The sequence below is a fragment of the Falco cherrug genome, chromosome 19, assembly GCF_023634085.1.
Source record: "Falco cherrug isolate bFalChe1 chromosome 19, bFalChe1.pri, whole genome shotgun sequence".
NCBI lineage: Eukaryota > Metazoa > Chordata > Aves > Falconiformes > Falconidae > Falco > Falco cherrug.
In genome coordinates this window covers 6,187,401-6,208,329 of record NC_073715.1, presented here as the reverse complement: position 1 = coordinate 6,208,329, position 20,929 = coordinate 6,187,401, and the positions used below count along the sequence as shown (strand labels likewise).

The 20,929-nt window shown below is 51.3% G+C and overlaps 1 protein-coding gene and 1 long non-coding RNA gene across 8 annotated transcripts in view; one reads left to right on the top strand and one right to left on the bottom strand.

The window, feature by feature from the left end:
- Positions 1-20,929, bottom strand: part of VDR (vitamin D receptor) — a 39,552-nt gene that overhangs the window by 14,885 nt on the left and 3,738 nt on the right. The window contains exons 3-6 of one of the 7 annotated variants that reach the window (XM_055697010.1): positions 20,087-20,174; positions 17,548-17,732; positions 4,862-4,933; positions 3,162-3,312 (exon numbers count right to left, since the gene is read on the bottom strand). In XM_055697010.1, coding sequence (XP_055552985.1) covers positions 3,162-3,312; positions 4,862-4,925 — 215 coding nt within the window. In that variant the 5' untranslated portion in view covers positions 4,926-4,933; positions 17,548-17,732; positions 20,087-20,174. Of the gene's footprint in view, positions 1-3,161; positions 3,313-4,861; positions 4,934-14,726; positions 15,312-16,009; positions 16,213-17,547; positions 17,733-18,006; positions 19,281-20,086; positions 20,175-20,929 lie in introns of those variants that run through there. The other 6 variants (XM_055697012.1, XM_055697009.1, XM_055697014.1 and 3 more) reach the window with 6 other exon arrangements.
- Positions 696-8,782, top strand: LOC129734264 (uncharacterized). Its single transcript, XR_008729939.1, has 3 exons — positions 696-1,031; positions 3,690-3,828; positions 8,184-8,782. It is a non-coding gene; the product is annotated as an uncharacterized LOC129734264 (long non-coding RNA).

Genomic DNA, 20,929 nt, shown 5'->3' with positions numbered 1-20,929 from the left:
TATCAGTGGTGCGCTCAGTCCTTCACCACATAAGGCTGATCTTCAAAGTCACTCTTTCTGAGTTTTTGTTGGTGAAGTGGGCTTTAAATACACCCAGCTCCCCCACTCGCAGGACCTGTGCGATACCGTTTCCTGACAGCTGCCCTACTCATTACCAGACCCCCCAGCGACCTCCCTGGCACATCCTTTCCGTCACCCGCCACATGGGTAATACACGATGAGTCATTTTGGCACCGAGGCTGCCGCAGAACCACCTCGCACAGCCATCGCAAACTGCCTGGGGTAGGATAATCCCCCGTTTCTCCCCCGTTACACCTACACGCAGCCGCCCAGGGAAGCCCCGTGGTAAGCCAACGGCCAAGTCAATGCCAGGAGCAGAGCTGCAGCTCTCTGGCACTCATTTTGCATCCATTTGCATTTTCTCCCCCAAATCCTTCCAGCTCCATCCCCCACTCCTGATGCCAGGAACCCTCCAGACCACTGCACCTTGCCCTGAAATATCTTTAGAGACCCTGGGTATGCAGGAAAAGGGGATGGATTGATTTTTTAAAATTTCATGTAGAACATGGCAAAGAACTGGGGAAAAGTACAGGAGTGGGAGATGCAGTGACGGAGACAGGATGGGTGGGAACTTCAGAAGGGCTCTAGGTATTTCAAAACCTCTGAGCAGCTCTGCTATTAACACCCGATGTCACTGCACCGGGGCAAAGCTAGGACTGTAGGAGAAACCAGAGAAAACCATGGATGCTCCAGCCAAGTCACAGCAGAATAAACTACTCTGGCTTAGTTGCTTTTTAAGCGCTCCTGAGCAAACAGCAGAGCCAAATAAAAGGCCCCTGTTGCCATTGGCATCATTAGTAAACAGCGGACTCTGAAGCCAGCAGCCAAAGGTTGCCTCACGTCTGTTTGTGCTGCAGGTTACGTGCACATCTGAGCACTCAGAGGTGCCAATAAATGCCAAATCCCATTTATAGAGTCATTAAACCCAGGACCTCCTGGAGGACTTCACACCAGAGAGCCATGTCACAGAGGTAGGTGAGTGTCACCCAGGGGCCCCCCAGCAGCTTTGCTGCCACCTCAGCCAGCCAAGGCTCAGGCTGCATTTTGCTGCATCCCTCTGCTACGGTGTCCAAGGCTCTGGGTACAGGAGAACTGGTCCTGGTCCAGCCCACAGAGTCATGTCTACAGCCTGAGCGCAATTAAGAAAATCTGTGGAACCTTCCCAAGGTTTTGCTGCTGCAGTCCGATATTCACAGCTGCTCGCTCTCTTTTAGCCCCTTCCAGCTAAGGCAGTGAGTCTGACCTCCCTGTTTCTGTAAGCAGTCACCAGCACAGTGATTTTTTTTCAAAGATCTGCTCAGGGAGCACAAGCTGAAAGCTGAAAAACAGCCAGCACACACAGGCACAGCCTGTTACAGACCCCGAGGCGCTGGCAAAGGGGCACGTAGCTTTTCTAGTAGTGTTAGGGGTCCAGGCTCCTCCATGCCAGTGCTGCTATATTTTAATGCTGAAAGCACTTAGATACCGTGGCAGCACCAAGCATTAATTAATTCAGTGATTGAAAGTGGCATGTAAACAAGGCTATATAAGCAGGAGAAAACACACCAGGGCCTAGCTTGGGGAGAGCGTGCCTAGAAAGCAAGATTAAAAAAAATGTAGTAAGACTCTTAAATTGAAAATAAAGGCTTTATATGGGGCATGAAGGGCTAGTGGAAGATGAGAGCTTTTCGCATCATTAAGGTGTCTGTTCAGAAATACTGTCATAGTTGTACGTCTTGCATGATTACAATGGTGTGACAATACGAGATGGGGAAACGCAACAGCAGGGCTCACAACATTAGTGCAAGAGCCACATCACACCCAGGAAGGGTTGGCCAAGCAGCCCTGGACATTTCAGATGTTAAAAGCCAGACTGTTGCCTCTGCAGCCACAATAGGGATGGGGAAGGTCAGGGGCACCAGACCAAAGCGCAGAGGAGAGCAGCTGAAAGAAGAGTTACTCATTTAGCGGCAGTAATTGAGGAAAATGTTGTTGCTCAGGTTGGCCCGGCATCGAAGCTGCCCTGTTCAAAAACAGACTGCAAGACTGTGGTATGTGAAAACCCCCATCGAGCCCTGAAATTCCTGCAAGAGGAGGAGTTATGACTTTGCTGTGAAAGTTCAAGCTCTGGTTGCTGTAACAGCCCAGTTCAAGGCGTAAAGCTGTGCACTCTGGTGTCTGCAATCCCACAGCCACCTGTGCCACCATCTCATTACAGCGCAAAATACTTGAGCAAGGCTTTTCCCAGCCAGTCCCACGCCAGTCACTGTCTTGCTTCATTTCACCAGCGCTTAGTCATTCTCTCGCTTGGTGCAAGTGATCTGAACTCCCACGTGAATGGTTCAGCACTGTCTGCACAGGAGCATCACCTGGGCAATGCAGGGGTAAAACCGAGCCTCTAACAAATATCCGCAAACCTGCCACTCTCCAGACTTGGGGAGCCTGGCAGCTTTCAGAGAGGTTTCTGCCTTGCTGTCCAGCTTAAGGCCACTCAAGACCTCCACCTGACAGTGGAAAAAAAAGCCTTGAGGCAGCTGCACACACAGCCTACAGCTACCTTAAACCCCCAGGAACGAGAGGTGTGGCTGAGCCACTGCCTGGTTTTGGGAAGAGGTTGGTGCCCACTCCAGCAAGTGGGCAGAGGATCACATGTGTCTCCATACACAAGTGCACGGAACAGACATTGGGGGCAGTTTGCTTTCAAGAAAAGAAGCTTGTGGCCATAACACTGTTTTAGTTTTCAAAGACTGATATTTTCAGGTGTATTTTCCCAGGTACCATCTGTAGTGTGCCAGAGGCTCTTACGCTCCTGCACATGGAGGTCTGCAAGGCTCCCAGACAGATGGAAATCTCTGGCTAAGGAGAAAACAACTTATTTCCCAGTAGCAGGGTGCCACAGCAAGCCACAAGAAGGGAAATAGTACGTGATCTCTCCATTATCAAGATCTGCAGGCATGTCAGCTGTCTGCAATGCGGGCACAGGTCTGGCAAGGCTGTCCGCAGCCCAGCTGGGCAGGGACACAGGTAACTGGAAGAGCAGCCAGGCAGCACCCTGGGGGTCCCATCCTCCAGGCTTGCTGGTCATGGGGTAAGAGTCCTCCTCCCCAGAGACCCTCACTCACCTGAAGAAGCCCTTGCAGCCTTCACAGGTCATGGCATTGAAGTGAAAGCCAGTGGCTCTGTCCCCACAGACGCCACAGATACGGGGCATGTTCTTGTCGAACTCACCAGCTGGGTCGGAAAGCGAGGTGCTAGCAGCCATGGTCTCCATGTCTGGGAGAGCAGAGAAAGCCAGGTATTTATTCTGTAAAACTGTCACAGCTTTACAAGAAGGAAATTAGATGCAAATAAAGGATTCTTCCTTGGCTTCACCACAATTTGGCAAGAGAAGCTTCTGTGTTCCCGTTGGCTCTGTGTACCCACACCACCAAAAAGCAGGTTCTAGCTCGTTTTTAGTAAGCGTACACATTTGCTTATCTACCCAAGTAAAGCCACGACTGATCCCCTCTTCCTATGCCCCCAGCCTTAAACAAACCACAGAACATGCTCACAGAGGCTCGCTGTGCTTCACTGGGAGAACTTCCATAGCCTACCCTAAACCCAGATAGGTTCCCCACCCCCACCCCCCACTCCTTTGTGTTTGTTTTCAGGGAGCCCTGAAGGGACCAGAATTCACCTAGACTGATGCTGCGAACCCACAGGGAAAGAGGTCACAGCACCGACACGCTGATGCAGAATTTCCCTCGTGCACAGACAGGAAGCAGCAGCGGCACACTCGCACCGGCTCCCGTAAGTGAGAAAAATCCCAAACGTGAGTCAAGTGAACATTGTTTAAAAAAAAAAAAAATCAACAGGGACCTAAACAAGGGAGGGCGGAAATAGTGCTCCTAATGCACATCCCCAAAATGAATAGCGAGATGAAGCTTTTAATAGGCTTCCCCTAGCTTCCAATATCCACTGGTAGAAGCCTGTTTGCTATTAGAAACACCAAGCATCTAGAAGCACGGGGCAAATAAAGGTTAGAAGTTTTCGTGGTGCCAAATCTTGGTGAAGCCACGCCAAGGCTGCGGTTTCAGGCGGCACCATCCAGCAGCTCGGTAGGACAGTGTGTGCGTTCTCAGCGGCTCCTGTGCCTCAGCCTCCCCACACATGGGACAGAGTTATCCCCTCTGCACACCTCAGACTGAGAAATTTTAAGTTGATTCAAGAGCTTCAAACAAGCTTTTTTGTTTGAAGCATGGCTCAATGTTTTCTCAAGAGGCACTGCGGATAGCTGCTGCCTGGCTGTGTCCAGTCTGCTTTCACGAGGTTTTCAGCAGGTGCTGGAATTGTGCTGTGCTGTGTAAAATACTCATCAGTCACCCAGGAACTCCAGACAGTGAGACTGGAGCAAAAGCGAGTTCAGAAAAAAGCAAGAGGACAACCCTACAATTTAAGTCTCGCTGTAAAGTTTACCAGACTGCTACTGCTCGATCCCAGTAAAGCCTGGACTCCTCTTGATCCTCTGCCAGGGGACAGCAACTCTGCAGAGCTCGCACACGAGGCTCAAAGGCCCCATGGCAGCCAGCGATGCCCCTGGAGCACCTGAGGATGCACAGCTCCCAAAGCAACCCAGGACTGGGAGCTTTCTCCAACCTTGGTTTCACCTGTACCTCACCCGAAACTTCACACAGCCAACAGTCCTAGCACCTTTAGATAGCACTAGGACCAGGCTCCGTTAGGTAGGAGTCCTAGCTGTCCATGCTGCTTGGAGAAAGCTCCCAGGAAGAGACAGACACAACCACAAGGAGAACATCCTCTGCAGAGGAGGGTTATCATTTACCTGTATCAGGAAGATATGCCACGCTCTGCTGGTGCATTTCCCAGGAGCTCTGGAGCTGGGACATGGAGCCACCTGCAATTAAAGAGGCAGACAGGACACAGTCTGAGACAGCTTAAAACTGATCAAGGTCGATGAGTCAAAGGAGAGTGTCCAACCACACAGCCTGGTCACGGCTCGCTCCAGCCCCTTGGCAAGATGTGAACACCATGTCTGGGGTGGGGTGATCTCGACACAGCCTGCCAGCTGGGGTACCGCTTGTCTGGTTCCCACCCCACCTCCCCCACCTCCTCCCTGCAGATCCAGGAGGAGATACCGCAACGGGCCGGCCACCCTCTGCGCGCTGGCCGAGGGAGCCGGGGGAACGCACCGGTGAACACGGCAGCCACCCTTGGCGAGAGCAAGGGCACAGGAAGGAAAGACGGCGGCGAGAGGTGCTCAGCTCATTCCTTTAGCCTCAGTAATATTTTCCTATAAATTTAAATTTCACAATTCAGCCTGTCAAGCATGCAGCAGCGTGAGACCTGTCTGCTTGCGTGGGATGGCATAAAGCAGAGCTGAATGGCTGCTATAAACACGGGTCTTCATTCAACAGAGCATGCACGCTCAAAGTCAATGGGAACACTGCAGCACTGACTACGTGGAATTTTTTCCTCCCTTCTCATGTCATTTTGTTCTTTCAGCAGCTCTGCTCACGGATGGGAAACGCCACACCAGCACCAGCTAACACAGTGTTGGGACAGAGCTAGGAAAAGGTTCTCGGGTGCTTTGCCTTCCTTGAGCTTCTCCCCCAGGCCTGGCTAACCTGCATTAGCAGCAGGGCAAGGGGCTGGCTTGTCCCTGTGGATCACCCCACCGTTCAACGCAAACTCTGACCCTAAACGATGAGGATGCCACGATGTAGGGCCAAAGCAAGGAGAGCCGTGGGTGCAAGCCACGTCCCACAGCGGCCAGCTCACAACACGTGCCTCCAGCCAGAGGGTTTATTTCCCCCGAGTGCTGCACTGCAGGATGGTGCCGCAGCTACCACCAAGGGCCACGGCAGAGGTGAACGGCCGGGAGCAGCACTTGGGCATCTCCCCTGGGAAAGCAGCGTACGGTGGAGCTTCTGGATCTAGGATAAGCCCAAGACTCACCCAGGCTTGGCAGAAACCTGCTCAGGCCAGCTCCCAAGCACTCTGCTGAGCATCCGCCTCCGTCCCACTAGGTTTTGAGGTCTTCGGGGGGAAGTAGGGCGCAGACAGCCCTGAGCAGGCTTGCCTTCCTGAAGGGCTGGATTCCAGGAGTGCCGCCAGCCGCTGCATACCAGGCCATAACAAAACACCTGCTGAGCATCCAAGCTGGAAGCTGCTCCATTTGTCACACAGGGCATCTCTCCAGCAAGCAGCGGGGCTGCTTTTGGGCGAAGACACTTGTGGAGACCTCGGCAAACCTCCTCCCTGCCATACAGGCATCCCAATGCACCGTTGAATACTTCTCCAGTGCTTTGTATTGCTCCCTGCTCTCCCACACCTTCCCAGGACCGCACACGGGGACACTGACACTCCCAGCATCATGAGGCAGGATGCAGAAAGCAGGTGCTGATGGCAACCTGTCAACCTTGGAGGGGTGTCTCCCACCCTTGTCATGCCTCTTGCTTTCTCCAGCTCTCAATTAAAGAAACAAGAGATTATTTGGTCACCGATGTTCACTAGAGAGTAATAAGTCTGTGCCAGATACAATTCCCACATGGATGATGGCACTCCTTCAACCTACCATCTCTGACTTCTTGGAAAACGTTACTCAGCCCCATAATGGAAATGACGTTGGTGCACAGGGTGGAGCACGCATAGGAGTTTCCCTCTGTCCCCTGAAAGGTTGCTCATTCATCAAACCTGACATTTAGCCTTCATCTCTTGGAAGAAGCAAAATAATTTGTTAGAAGCGCTGACCTCTTTTTTGAGCAGGCACCAGAAAGGTCAAACCAGTTTCGTAGCTGGTTATAGCAAAGTTGCAGCATCCCAGCTGTCACCCCAGCGAAGCTCTGGGGTTGGCTCCTAGCAGCCATGCTCCGCTAAATCTAATGTTTCCCATCATCTCATCCATGCACAGGTCATGAAATTTCAAGTTTTTTGGGGATTTGCATGGAGCTGTCACAGCAGCAAAGCTCAAACAGCCACAAGATGCTGGCAGGGAAGGCTGCGTGATTGTAATTAGCAACCAGAGCCCTCCGCTGGGAAGCTGCCAGATGATAAAGCAGCACAAGGAGCCACCACGGTCAAGGTTTAAAAACATGGGAAAAGCTCACCTGCGGGACACCCTGCGAGGGCAGAACAGCACAAATAAGCCAGCTGATGCTGTGCAAGGGCTGCAGCCGGCGGCTCACCCCCAGCCTCCCTGCCAGCAGCTGTTATTCAGGCCAGGGCTGCAATATCCCTCGTACCTGGGAAGCCGGGAGGATGTGGCAAGGCAGAGGCCGGAGTTGGCTGCCCCTGCGCACCCCTCTCCCTGCCGTACCCAGAGGGCTGACTCACTTCTGCTGGCCACCAGTGCCCGGAAGACCCAGCCCCAGGTGGTGCCGTGCCTCCCCCTCGGTACATCCCCACGGCACAGCCAGCCCGTCTCCCACCGGCGTTCGATGGGCTGGTGACGCAACCCTTACACACACACACACAGAGCCTCCGCCGCTGCAGCTGGAACAGTCATTAACCCTGGGCAGGAAACGTCCCAGCTTTGGCCTCCAGCCCCCCCTGACTAACCGGAGCCTCGCAGATGTGGGCTGGGGGCGGGCGGCAGCTTCCCAGAGCAGGTGGCTGGTGGTGGAGCACGGACGGAGCCGCTCGCTGCTGGCTGAGCGCCCGGTGTGAGCAGCGGTTCAACAGCTGGGCTCAGGGAAAGCAGCAGGCAGTCGGGAAGCTAAAAGACATCTCTTGGAAGCAAAACAACCGTAGAAAGGGGAAAGCATCCCTTGGAGGGGTTTGCCATTCCCTAAGCACAAACCAGAGTAAATGAAACTGAGCTAGTCATCCTGAAATTGGCGTAACAGCCACTGAAACCATCGCCCAGTGCCCATGGGGTGGCTACAGGAGCATTGGGACCACTGGCATGGGATGCAGGAGGGGCACCTGTGCTACAGGGCAAGGAATGAGAGCCCAGAAAGTTACCTGCCCGTACAGGGAAGCAGGCACAGCGTGTGCTCTTCTTCCTCCTTTATACTGAGCCCAAAGGAGGATCCTGACTCTGTATTTATCTCTAAGTAACCTCTCAGAAACCGGTACAAAGTATTTTGCCGAAGCGTTTTCTCATGCTTTATCACTTTCCTTTTTCTCTCACAGAATTGCAAAAGTCCCCCTCACAGCTCACCAGGACTTGGCAGAAGGGAAAAGGCTTCGGAGGACAATTGCTCCCACTGAAAGCCTCATCATCCGCATCCAGCATCTGTACAGCAGCAGGTTTCCCTCGAGCATCGCAGCACCAAAACACCGCCTGCCTCCCACTAACCACAGCAATAACCAGAGCTGGGAATAACAACACACAAGCCAAAACAAAACCAGAGCCAGAAGCCGGCGCTGGAGGCTGATGGGACACTGGTTGTAGGGCTGCTGCTCAGCAGCCAGCTGGGCTTCAGATGCCCCACACTTTCCTGATGTGCAAAGCCAGAAATACATTTAAATGTGAACATCCAGCGTAAGAAATAGCTAGAAGCCAGACCAGGGCTTTGCCTGGCCAAGGATATGGGTTTGTACTCAGCCAGCTGCTCCCCAGGAGGTTCAGGCTTTGCTGAAATCTGGGGAAGAAACCAAGCCAGTTAAGGAACAGCTGAACATTCCCAGAAAACAAGACTGACATTTCATTAAAGAGACTTATAAGTCCTTGGTGTTTTGAGACTACCATCGTCAAACGTTTTCAGGATGCAGAAAATAAAACTGTTACAATACTGTGAAAGTATTTGTCACATTCTCAGCATCTTTGTTGCTCCATTAAAATGTATTTTTTGGTTAATTCATTTGCCAAGCAAAACAAAAAAAACCCAACTTTACCCACATGGCCTGAAAAGAACAGGCTGGATTTTGAAGTCTAAGTAAATCCTCACCCCTGGCACTGCTCTGACTTGCTACTGAAGACTCTGCTGTCTTGGAGAGACCCATTCATTAACATGGAGGTTTTACTATTTTCCTGGCTCACACTCAATTAACACCACTGTTGACATGTCAAAACAAAACGATGCTCCACAGAGTCTCTGCAGAGCCTCTGGCAACACTCTTGCATTTTAAGAAGCTTTTTCCAGTACAAATCAGCCTATTCATAACATCTAGTTGCAGCATGCGAGCAACCCCCTTCTCTATTAAAAAGACAATGAAATAATATCCTTGTGTAGCTCCAGGGAGGCCTGTTATTTAGCTGCTTTCCATGAGATTTATTACACAGCGGATTGACAGCCTCCCAGGGAGATGAAGCACTGCTCCTACACGAGCCCAGCACCAACCCCGTGCCTGGATGGTGGCTCTACACGCTGCATGTGCATGGATGAGCAGGTGAAGCTCCCTGTGCTGCCGCATGGTTGGATTCCTCTTGCTGCTGCTCACCTCTGTTTCTAGTTTGGAAGGATGGTTTTTGGTCGGGGGGTTTATTTTTTTTGTGTGTGTTTTGTTGTTGTTTGGTTGTTTTTGTGAGACCCAGAGTGGCTGCAACTTACTGGGAGCCAGGCAAGGAGATCTGGCAAGCCTGGCAGTGTCACGAGACTGGCACCTATTTATTACCTGATGCAAGTCAGCTCATGCCACCCCTTCCTCCATTAATTTGATTAGATGTAAAACCCTCCTGGAGCCTCTGCTAACGCCCCCAGACCAAGGCTGGAGGCTCCTCCATGCCAGGCAACACGTAAGCATGACAATTCCTGCCCCAGAGAGCCCAGACACTCCCAGTCTGCAAACAACATGTCACTGCAATGAGGCATTCAGAGGAGGGTCCAGCTGCGTGACAACCAAAGAAGCTACAAATACGAGTTTCAAGAAGGTCAGAGAGACTTAAAGAAAAAATCCCTCTGTAAGGAACAGGATGCTAATCTAATTTCTTGTGAGGAATCAGGCACTTGTGGGCTGCCTAAACGCTTTGTGGTATGGAAGAGAACAAGCCCAGGGACACACTGATCTCTATTACGGCCCCCAGCGCTCCCCAGTAACGTGGTTAGGAACAGACATCTGAGCAGCCACCTCCCTGTCAGCAAAGCTAAAAAAAAATAAGTGTTGACAGAGCAAGACCAGGGTCTGCTCTCAGCCCAGCAGGGCCCTCACCAGCCCCCTGGAGCCGCACTGTAACCCTGGAGCTCCAGCATCTGGGCATCTTTGCCATCACATCCAGAACCTGGGAAGCCAGATGGGAGGAGAGGCGATGCACAAGCCAGCCCCAGAATCCCAGGTTTGGATTTCCAAGGTCATCAACACAACAGGACTATCCTTCCCGACTCTTGTGAAGGATGATTGTTCTCCAAAGGGGTCGAAGCAGCACCAGGAGAGCCTGCAGGCACACAGGAGCTGCAGAGTGTGCAACCCTCCGGGGAGGCTGCAAAACAGGTCCAGCCTCCCGCATCCAAAGGCACAGCGAGGAGTCCTCAAGCAAACACGTGTGCAAGGCAGGTGTGAGGGTGGCAGACGTGCTTCCTCTCACCTGCTGCAAGGCAGGAGCCGGGGGCTGGAGCCCAGGCACAAATTGCATCAACCATGGATGGGAAGCGCAGGAGAAGCCTGTTCATTGACCTGGGAAAGGGGCCAAGGGAGCTGGTGTACGGCAGGGACGAGGGCTGGCCAGGGACAAGCACCACAGTGCAAACCCTCAGCAGCTTCACTAACATGGAGAGGCAGCAGAAAAAACACCTGGCCATCTACAAGCTCTTCTAACACGTTAGCCAAGGATCTTTAAATGGTCTTACATTAAAATTAGGCAACAAATCCTTACACGTGCAGGAAAAAGGAGAAAATACTTCTAAGTGCCATTCCCCTGACTGGAAGGAACGAAGTAAACAGTTTTCCAGATTACAGCTCGGGCACTGCATCAAAAATGCCTCCAACCTGACTCCTCGCTGGCACACCACTGTCATTTAAGCCACAAAAATTAGACTGAGCACTCACTGCAGCAACACATCTGGATCTGCACACCAAGGGAGACCCCACCAGCACAGTGTTAGTGGCAGCTGGGTCACTTTAATAAGGGAATTTTATGTGATGCACCCTTTCTCAAACTCTCCTTCATCAAATAAATGAAAGCAACTTTTCATACAGCCGCAGCTTTGATGCAGGCTGGCAGAGTGTCCCTTTTTGCATCTTTGCTGTATTGTGGCTTTTCAGCAGAAGCCAGTACCTATTGATGTTGTCTGGGCTGGCTGCAGGAAGATGGAAAGGGGCTGTTTGGCATCAGCCTGGCTCAGCCTCTGCCCTCATTCCCAACCGATGAACCTCATCCAAGCATGCATCCTCTCTGGACCAGCTTGATGTAAGAGTCTGCAGACACAGAGCCAGGTCTCAAGACCGCCTGCCAACCGGGATGAGCAAGCCTGGCACACCTCACCTGGAGCAGGGGCCATTGGTCGCTGATAAGAGTAGTAACAGAGAGAAGCATTTAGTTGCAGCACTGCAGGAGCACCCACAGACCCCCCCGTCCCTGCCCCAAGGAGCAAACACAGCAAAGAGGCAAGAGCCAGCCTGGAACACAGCGAGTTTCAATGTGGTGAAGGACCTGCAAGCGCTGCAGCATGGGAACTAGAAACATGCACTGGGAAGGGTGGAGCGTCCTTCAGCATTGAGTCACGGGCCACCATGGGCTCCATCAGACTTTTGACCTTCCTGAGCAGTCTTTTCAGTAGAGACCTCCTGATCCAAGACCCCTGCCTCCTTGTCTGAAACTCCCTCTTTAGATTAAACCAGCTCCTAATGCCCACAATCACTAAAAAAAAAAAAAAAAAGCAAGGCCCTAAACTGCTTGTAACATCACACGGAGAAGGAGCTGCTGCATTTTAACACTTCACATCTGCAACACTGATTCCTTTAGGAATTCAGAGCCCAAAAACATTTCCAAAGTAAAACTAACCAAAACAAGCTTAGAGATAGGAGAACGGTTTCAGCAAAGCATTGCTCTCATGAACCTGGATTTCAAAGAAAGCGGCGAGCAATGATTCACAACCTGTCATCGTGCAAAACAGCCCTGTAAGTACCACACATTTATTTAAGGATACATGGCTATGAGCTACACCAACCGCAGCAGTAGGAATTTTTGTTTTCTAGGACAAAAATCCAAAACTACTCAATCAGACCAAAAAAAAAAAACCCAAAAAAACCAACCGACCATTCCCACAGACTGGCCATTCCCCACCCCACTGCCACCTCCAGTTTGAACTGGAGCAATGGCTCCTTTCCCTTTGCAGGTCTAATTGGGTCCAAACTGGGGAGCACTGGTGACCCCAGAGTTGGGCTCCAGCAGCACCACGATGCCGGGGAGGGGGTGGGCGCTCAGGGCAGCTGGCATCCCTTTCCATTAGTGTGCAGCAGGGCTGGGTTCCAGGAATGGGCTAAACAATTTCTATTTCCCCTGTTACGGGAAACCACGACTGCTTTCAGGTGGAACAGGAAAGTGGGAGAATCCTCTCCCAGCCTCATCTGAGCCTTCCCTACCCTCTCTGCCGTTCAGTACCCAAACCACAGGGGCTGCCTGCCCCATGCCCAAGAGATGGTTCTTCAGTAGAAGATCCCCCTGACACAGAGGAAGAGGCAATTCACAGCAGCTCTGGCTGCTCCTGAGATAAGAACAGCAAAATAAGGAGAGGGAAGGGTGAAAGTTTGCCAACCGATAGAGCAAACAGCAAGGCAGATCAAACATACCCGTGCCAGGGCAGCACACCCCAGGAGTGGGAAAGCAGGGAGCAGGAAATCAGAGGGGAACAAACAAGCCTGGCAGCTTCGGAGCTCCTGGCCCTCACAAAGCCAAGGTTAGACACGGAGGAGACGACGGTCCCACGTGCTGGATGAGGCCAAGCACGGTATTCAGCCCCCACAGAGCCCGTTATCCTCTCTATCACACAAACACAGCAATATTCCTTGTTCACTAGATCCTCCTAGGAGCCGGCGCTTCAAAAAAGTTGTATTTAACCATTTGATAGACATCCCTGGCGCCTCAGATGAGAAAGGGCATCTCCATGGACCACGATTTCCCTGCCCAACCTGCGCATATTGCAGGAGCAAAAAGCCAACTGTGCAGGCACGTGCTTGGCAAGGGACGCCTCTCCTGCCAGCCAGGACCCCCTGCCTGCAGACGGTGTCTGCTCCACAGCCTTTCACTGAGGCAAGCAGCACCTCCTGGGACCGCGTTCCCAGTACGCAACCCACACGGAGCAAAAGCCCTTTCCCATTCAACACACCCCACCTGAACAGCAACCTCACGAAGAAAAGAGCTCGCGAGGCATCTCCCGGAGCGGGGACACCATGCCTGCAGCCCAGCGGGTGCACAGTGCCTCATTTCCTGAGCCGTGCCACGGGAGGATGTTAGTCATGACTGAGACGCAGCGGCGGCCGCCGAACCCACGCCTCACGGGCCAGGAAGCTTGGTGGGTCCACGCAATGGAAGCTGCGTTGGTTTTCTTTTGCTCTGAAGCTGCTGCATGTGTTTGCGATTTAAGGGGAAAGGCAGCTGTAAGATGTTAAACTGGATTACCCCAATAACAGCTTGGGCCCTAGTATAGCACTGAATTTACAAGCGGAGTTTAAAATTCTGGCACAACTGCCTGTCTGCACTACCTAAAACATGGTCCCTTGATCTCTGCCAAATCCTGTTACACTGCATCCAGGACAGGACAGGGCCATTTTACTTTTTATTCTGCTAGAAAAACCTGAAAGACACCAGGTTTTCCCAGCTTACTGACCCCCCCACTCCACTCCACACTCTGAAAGTGCACGTGGACCTTCTCCCAGACCTAGCCCAGCAGCGGGAGACACACCACCTCAGCAGCTTAGTTGATGTGAGGCTTGACAGGAGCGCTTTCCAGCTCTCCAGCACAGCTGGGTTAGCCTAGAACCTTCCCAGCAGCAGGCTGCGGTGGGCTGCCGTCCTGGCGAGCAGCTCTGCCAAGATGGAGAGCCCAGGGAAGATGCAGGCTGGGTGACAGACTGCTTCGTGTGACAAGTTGCAGTCATCACAGCTTTTCCCAGAGCACCTGCGTCACTATGCCCAAAGGTGCTGCAACCAGCACAGGGGTGGAGATGGTCAACACTGCTGCAGCCAAGGGGTTTGGTTTGTGTGTGTTTACCCCCAAGTGCTCCCCTTTGCCAAAACTGGTCTGCAGACACAGCAAACACGTGCAAGCATGAACATGCCACACGTCAGCCAAGCAGTTACTACAGGCTCCTTCCCACCGCGGATGGACGCGTGTAACGCTGACTGCGCTGCAGCTGGTTTGGCACCAGCGCCGAAACCCACTTTTCGCTCATTCTTGTGACCCAGGGGCTGAAGCAGATGCTGGAAGAGGATCATTCAGCTTTGAAGCTACCAGGAAAATAGATGCACAAATGCCAGTTCACGGGAAGGATTCAGCCCCGTCCAACTTCCCCTCTGACTCACCAAAGCAGCCCACAAGACACTCTGCCCAGATTTGGGGGAAGAGCCTCCGGCACACCCAACCGACCTCCTCGTGAGTCCTGCAAAGCTACGGCAGGTCTGCTCCGGAGGAGGCTGAGGGAGCTCCCCACCTGCTTCTCTGGGAGACACCGCTTCAGGCAGGCCAGCTATCAGCCAGTATCATCCCTACCCTAAGTATTCATTAGCTCAGGAGAAACAGAGGGACAAAGTACAGAAAATAATTAGTCCCACTAAGACCTTCCCCCCACCCCCGTCTTTTATGACTTACTGCCGGTTGGGGAAGTGGAGAAAAGTCATGCTTAGCCTGATCCTTGACTGCAGGACATCCTGTTCGACTGTCCTAAGGCACTCACGAGCTGTAGAATAAAGTTAGCTATGGGAAGCTATCAATAAAAATCCCAAAGAAAAATCAAGTCTGGAGCTACCGAAGGCACCCCATGGCAAGCTGAGGCCACTGCAGGGCTGTTGCTGCTGAGCCATAAGCAGCAGAACTTTGTTTGCTCTTCGGATGGATGCAGTGAACAAGCACACGTGTACCGACACAGCCTCTCCCTCCAGCACCACAGCCAGTGCAGCCGGCACTTCTTTGGCCTGCTATGGTTTTATTGACATTTAAAGATGGCAACCTCCACGTGCACGTCTGTGTCCTCAGCCAAGGGATGCAGAAGCTCTTGCTTCTTGCTCACCCCGGGCTCCTGGATGGCAATCCGGCAGGATCGCAGAGCGGGAAGCATTTCCAACCGCAGAAAAGGCTCCTAAATTAAATCTACACCAGCTGTACTGTGCAGTATTTGGCATTAAGGTGCTGTAACCCTAACCCATTCACAAATTATCGGCAGCAGATGTCTCTGCTTTTCCTACCCCTTTGGCTTATAATTTTAACTACAGACAGGAGTAGCACATAATAGCTATTTCCTCCTTTCACATTTTCACTTGTTATCTAGAAGAGTTATTTCTCCAAGCTAATGCTTCCAATGGAAAGCCTGTCTTTAGCTTAGTCAACATGATTTCCATGCTGATATCACTGTTGCTCTGCCTGTACCGTTGTGCCTCCAAGTAACACCACCACATGCGCACCCGGTAATTGCAGGGCACAGCAAGGACAAGTCAAAGGGAATATTCTGCTCAAACAAATTCAGAACAACAATTATTTCCACAGATGCCTCCCTATGACACTTAGTGGCACCTGAACCCTTCCTAGATTTCAATTATCCCTTCCCTCTTGCTCCAAATCACTTGTGTGCTTCATCTGTGCCTTTGTTTCCCAACCACTAATTCCAGGGTAAAAACAGATGAGGAACCCTTCTGCTCGTATTCCAGAAATTCGACAAAGGCCAACAGAAAGGAGCTGTCCCTGCATGTGGCAAATACCACACTCCTTAAAAGCTTATCCCTTATTTCGAAATATATGCAAACAGGTTCTTGCTAAGAATGCAAATTGCTCGATCACTCTCCACCAGAGAGAGAAAATGCACCAAGAATACACAAACCCCCAGGGACTCCCCAGCAACTTCAATACTGAAAATACTTCATTTATTGTATCAAGCCTACCTTGAGGGTTTTTTGCTAGAGATGGAGGAAAAACTTCAGCTGATTAAGCTGCAAAATGCTACTGAAGTCTGCATAGACATAATGATCTGCTGAAGACATGCCCTACATTTGGGAGAGGAACTGAAACTCTGCTGAAGAGGAGAGTTTAAATCTTCATGCCCCGACTCTGAGGAAGTGCCAGGAGCTGGATGTCCACTCTTCAGCAGAAGTGGCTCCTGGCTGGTTTCAGACTGCCCAGGAGAGCCATGCAAGATCCTTTTAACACCACAGCTAAACCCACACAACCAGGTCAGATATTACAACACACATTCCCCAGACTTGCTTGAAATAAGTGCATGAAGCCAGGCAAGCCACGCCAGCAGCACTCGGATATCAAGGCTGGGCTGCAGAACAGCTCCTCTGTGCAAGGCACCAACCCAGAGCTCTGCAGGAAGGGTCCAGAATTCAAGGTCTTGGGATTCACGAGGTCATAACGTACATGGAAAAGATAGGGCCCTTCTGAGGCTGCTGATCTGCTCCAGTGGCCTTTGAAATAATAAACTAATTTACTAAGATTCCTGGAGATAGAGGACAACGTCTGAGGTCATTCCCAGAAGTAGAGACCTGGCGGCTTTGGTCAACCTGTTCTGGAAGCAGATTATGTTAGATGTTTGCTGCAAGGTGCCACTCAGCCACACTTACAAATCTACCTTGGGGCAAGCAAAACCCTCTCATGAAAGAGGAAAAATAACTTTTAAAGCCCCTTGCATCCATCTAGGCTTGTCAAGCTGCTCCAGTTACAGCTTTCCTACTCAGCTGCATTATTTCCTAAATATTTATTATTCCCATTATTTATTAGGGTGGGGAAAGACACTGACTTGGAGAAAGCTGCAGTCTAAGAAGCAGCAAGTGACAGAAGAGTTGATTTGTGATGGATTAGTCACCCTAAAACAACACCATAGAAACACAAGCCTTGACCAGCCCTCATTACAAGACCTAGATAAACACAGAAGCCTTCCCCACTTTTTTAAGAGCGATCCAGCTTCACCATCGAGCACATTTCCCAGGAATTTGGTATTACAACAGACAGTAAGTGGCATTACAAGAATCCTGTTGTTAATTAGAAAATAAAACGTAGCTCCCAATACACAGCATAACATGACTGCAAGCCTCATGACTGCAATCAAGCAGGAAGTTACAATATGACCATGGAAACTGCCAGCTTTTGGGCAAGATGAGACCCAAAAATCAGTGTATCCCTGGGCCTGCTTGCACCAGAGGGACAGAGCTGGAGCATCACAGTGGGTATTTCCAGTTTATGGGAGGAAAAAAAACCCGGAACACAGTCATGTCATCTCTGAGGCCATCCCACAGCCAGGAATATTTGCATGCACGCAGATGCAAAAGGATAGGAGCTACAAGTGAACATCCCCATGACCAGACTAACCCTCACCAGCTCCTCAGAAGGGATCTGTCTTGTGCACGAGCTCCAGAGGCTCAGCTTGTTGTAGCGATGCCTCCTCATTCATTACTTGGTTATTTTCTTTCTTGTCTCTCACCTTTCAGCCGTGCTGAAGTCCAGCCCGTGCACCCATACCTCTCTCCGGCCCAGGCACTCCTGGCAAACTTCAGTTTCCTGAACAGCCACAGGCAAAGCAGTGATTTCTCAGTCAATCTCTATCAGCTGACTGAAGGAGAAGTAGAAATGCAGCAGCCACAGGTTAGAAGAGGCAAAAGCACCAAGCTAAAAGGGGTGGGTGCAAGAGCAAAAGGAAAACCAGAAGTCAGACAAAACTAAGAGGACATCCACACATCGTCTCTCACCAAGGAGATAAAAGCTAAAACAAGCCCAGTGACCATTAAACCTTTGCACTAATTGCCGTTTTCCCCCTTGAAGTGAAGTTTTGGTCAGAATCACAGCCTATTGCTGCAGACCAGGGGCCCTAAGAAGAGGTCAGACCCACCCGCCCCACCCCCAGCCAGCCAGGCTGCTCCCCCAGACCGGGACAGCTGTTTACCTGCAGCGGGTGCCCGGGCAGCCTGCGGGGAGCAGTTGGCTCCCAGGTCTCTGCTCCTCCTGCCTGTCTGGACGAGCAGACAGGTAAATTCAGAGCTAAGCACAGCCGCAGCACGTGATGCCAAGGCAGAGTCATGCCCTGCCCTTGACAAGCAGTTCCTTCTCCAGCAATTTTACTGCTACTTAAGGAAGTGAGCGAGCAGGGTTAAAATTGTTCCCTCTACTAAGAAATCTGTGGGTAATTCTGCTTTTCTCCTTCCCAGAGATGAGCTGTAGCAATCCCATTCCCCCACATCAGCCATTTTCAGTTCAGCTTGTCCCGGACCAGAAAGCACTCCGACCAGGTATGTCTGGGCTGCAGAAAGAAACAGAAATTACATTTTCTGCACTTGCAACTGCGGTGTCCGCGAGCAGAGGAACCCACTAAGTGCTGCCTCTGACCTGCCAGAAGTTAAGCATCACCCTTCCTATGATTAGATCAATATATTACCCATGGATTTAGGCATGCAGTGTTGTTGGTGCGTTGCCTCAGATCCCACCTCATCCTTTCCCCTGCCAACTTTGCGCAGCAGGGATCACACAACCATGGTCACAGTGTCACAATATACTTCACTGGCTTGAAATTCTGTCATCCATGACAAGTAAAACAAACAGAAGGAAGTGTTTCCTCCAGTGCAGTAGCCCCATCATGCCTGTCAGTGGTTCTGGTACAGGCACAGGGTCTCCCACCCTGCGATGGCGAAGGACAGTTTATCTTTCAAGAGCATCAGGCAACCCACCTACATTGGTTTTTGTGCCCTCTCCCAGTGACACGCAGTGTCAACACAGAGGACAGTGTGGGAGGCCACCCAGAGCACAAACAGGTTTCTTCTCCTCTGTCCAACACTGACCAGACCACAGAATTACTCGAATGTCTGAGCAGGAAGCAGAGACCTCTGAAAACCATCGCCTCTCCTTTGAGTGTGCCAGTCAGAGCACAACTTGTACCTGTCTGTGTCTGATAAATGGACTTTCAAGAACTGCCTGCACCCAGACACCAGGACAAAAGGGCAGAGGAAAGTAACGTGCCAGGACTGCTGGGCTGGGAAGGGCTCTCCTCCTCACGGAAGAGTCCCCAGAACAGTGGTGTGAGCTCAGGACTGGGAACCAGTCAGCAGCATCTCCACATACAGCATAAGCCAGACTACAGAAATAAAGTCTCTCTTCCTGGTGACAATAGCACCAAGCACAGTGTCCTGTCCAGGAGGGCACAAGGACCTCAGGAAGACACAAACTGAGGAGAGACAAGTGCTTCTCGGTCTGTGTCTCCCAGGGCATCACGTTCAAGCTCCACACATGGCAGCCCGTACTGACCACCCCTCTGGGGACACAAAGGTGAGCCAACACTCCCAGGTCTGATCAAGGACGCTTAGTTCCGCAAAACTAAGCAAATCTAAGTATAGACCTCATTTGTATCTTATCTGCGTTCTGTTGAACGGGTGTATTTATGGAGCTATGAGTGCTTATTTATAACGGAACCCTCCAAGTCAGCACTATCCACATCCCTGCAGCAGAGAGAAGCGAAGCCTTTACAGACACGTCACTTCACCTGATGTGATACACAGCTCCCCAAGCCCCATCCCGCACCTGGCAGTGGGTCAGGGACAGCACAGGATGCCAGCACGGCCGGGAGGGAAGGGAACCATCACTGCCCCCACCACCGATCACCTCGCCCATCGCACCAGCCGATTGTGGGAGGCTTCTTGCCCAAGTGAGCTGGAGGAGTAAGAGCACCGATAAAGCAAGAGGTGTTGTGCATTGCAGCCTGGTATTGAGAAACTGAAATAGCACCTACGCGAGCTGGGCAGCCAGCTGGCTGGAGTCGGGATGGAAAGGCTCATGGCAAAGGGGAGCACCGGCGTCAGGCGTGCAAACCCTTAGGAAGAGGCACAGACTTTTCAAGAGAGCGAGCAGAAAGGCATCATGTGCCAAGAACGCCCTTTTCAACACAACTCACCTCATCCAGCACACCAATGCTCCCACCAAAAACCCCTGGGAACCATGAACACACAGAGGACTTTTAAGACAGAAGATTCACTCACCAGTGTCCCACTGACCAGGAAAAAAAATAATCACAGCTCAGAAGTCACGTCAGCAGGTCCTGACGCCTTGGGCAGGCAGCATGTATTCCTGGCAATGAGGAAACTACTTTTAGATATACAGATAAAAGGTTCCAGGTATTGTTTTTCATCACTTTTACATCCCGTTACCATTTATTAGTAGCAAAAATTCACTTACACATACGAGCTTTACACTGATACTGCCGTTAAACACCACAGGCAAGAAAACTGTATTTGAGTTGCAACTGATTCAGCAAACACTTAAAAGGAAGGCGAGAGTGGCACCGGCAAATGCCCTGCTGCACGGGTCCTTCAGCCAAGCCACACCAAGGTCTCTCGACTGTAACAGACCCATTCCCCAGCCATCACATCTGCTTCTCCAGGTCACTGCTGAGAAGCTCCATTTTAAAGCCTTGGAGAACCTCTGGCCTTCCTTATCTCCCTGGACTTTTGCTCCCTTTGCCATTTATGTTCCTTAAGCCCTGGTTTAACCGTCCTCCCCTCTCCCAACCCCAGGGGCACAAGCTGTCCCCACAGGCTGTCAGCCTAACACCGGCACGCAGGTCTTGTCCAAAAAAAAAAAAAAGGTATTTTCATTCTTAGAATAGCATAGTTCAACTGGAAGGGACCTACAATCACCTATCCCAACTCCATTTTTGCCTGGTTCTTCCGTTGTCCTCCTCCATGGGGGGTACAACCTCAGAGACAAAATTTAACACAAACAGCCCAAATCAGAAGGATGCTTTCCATAATTAATTGCTGCATTAATGGTCAGCAGTAAATTGTAGGTCTATGTATTTATTTTATGAAGCCGTTCCATTTGCA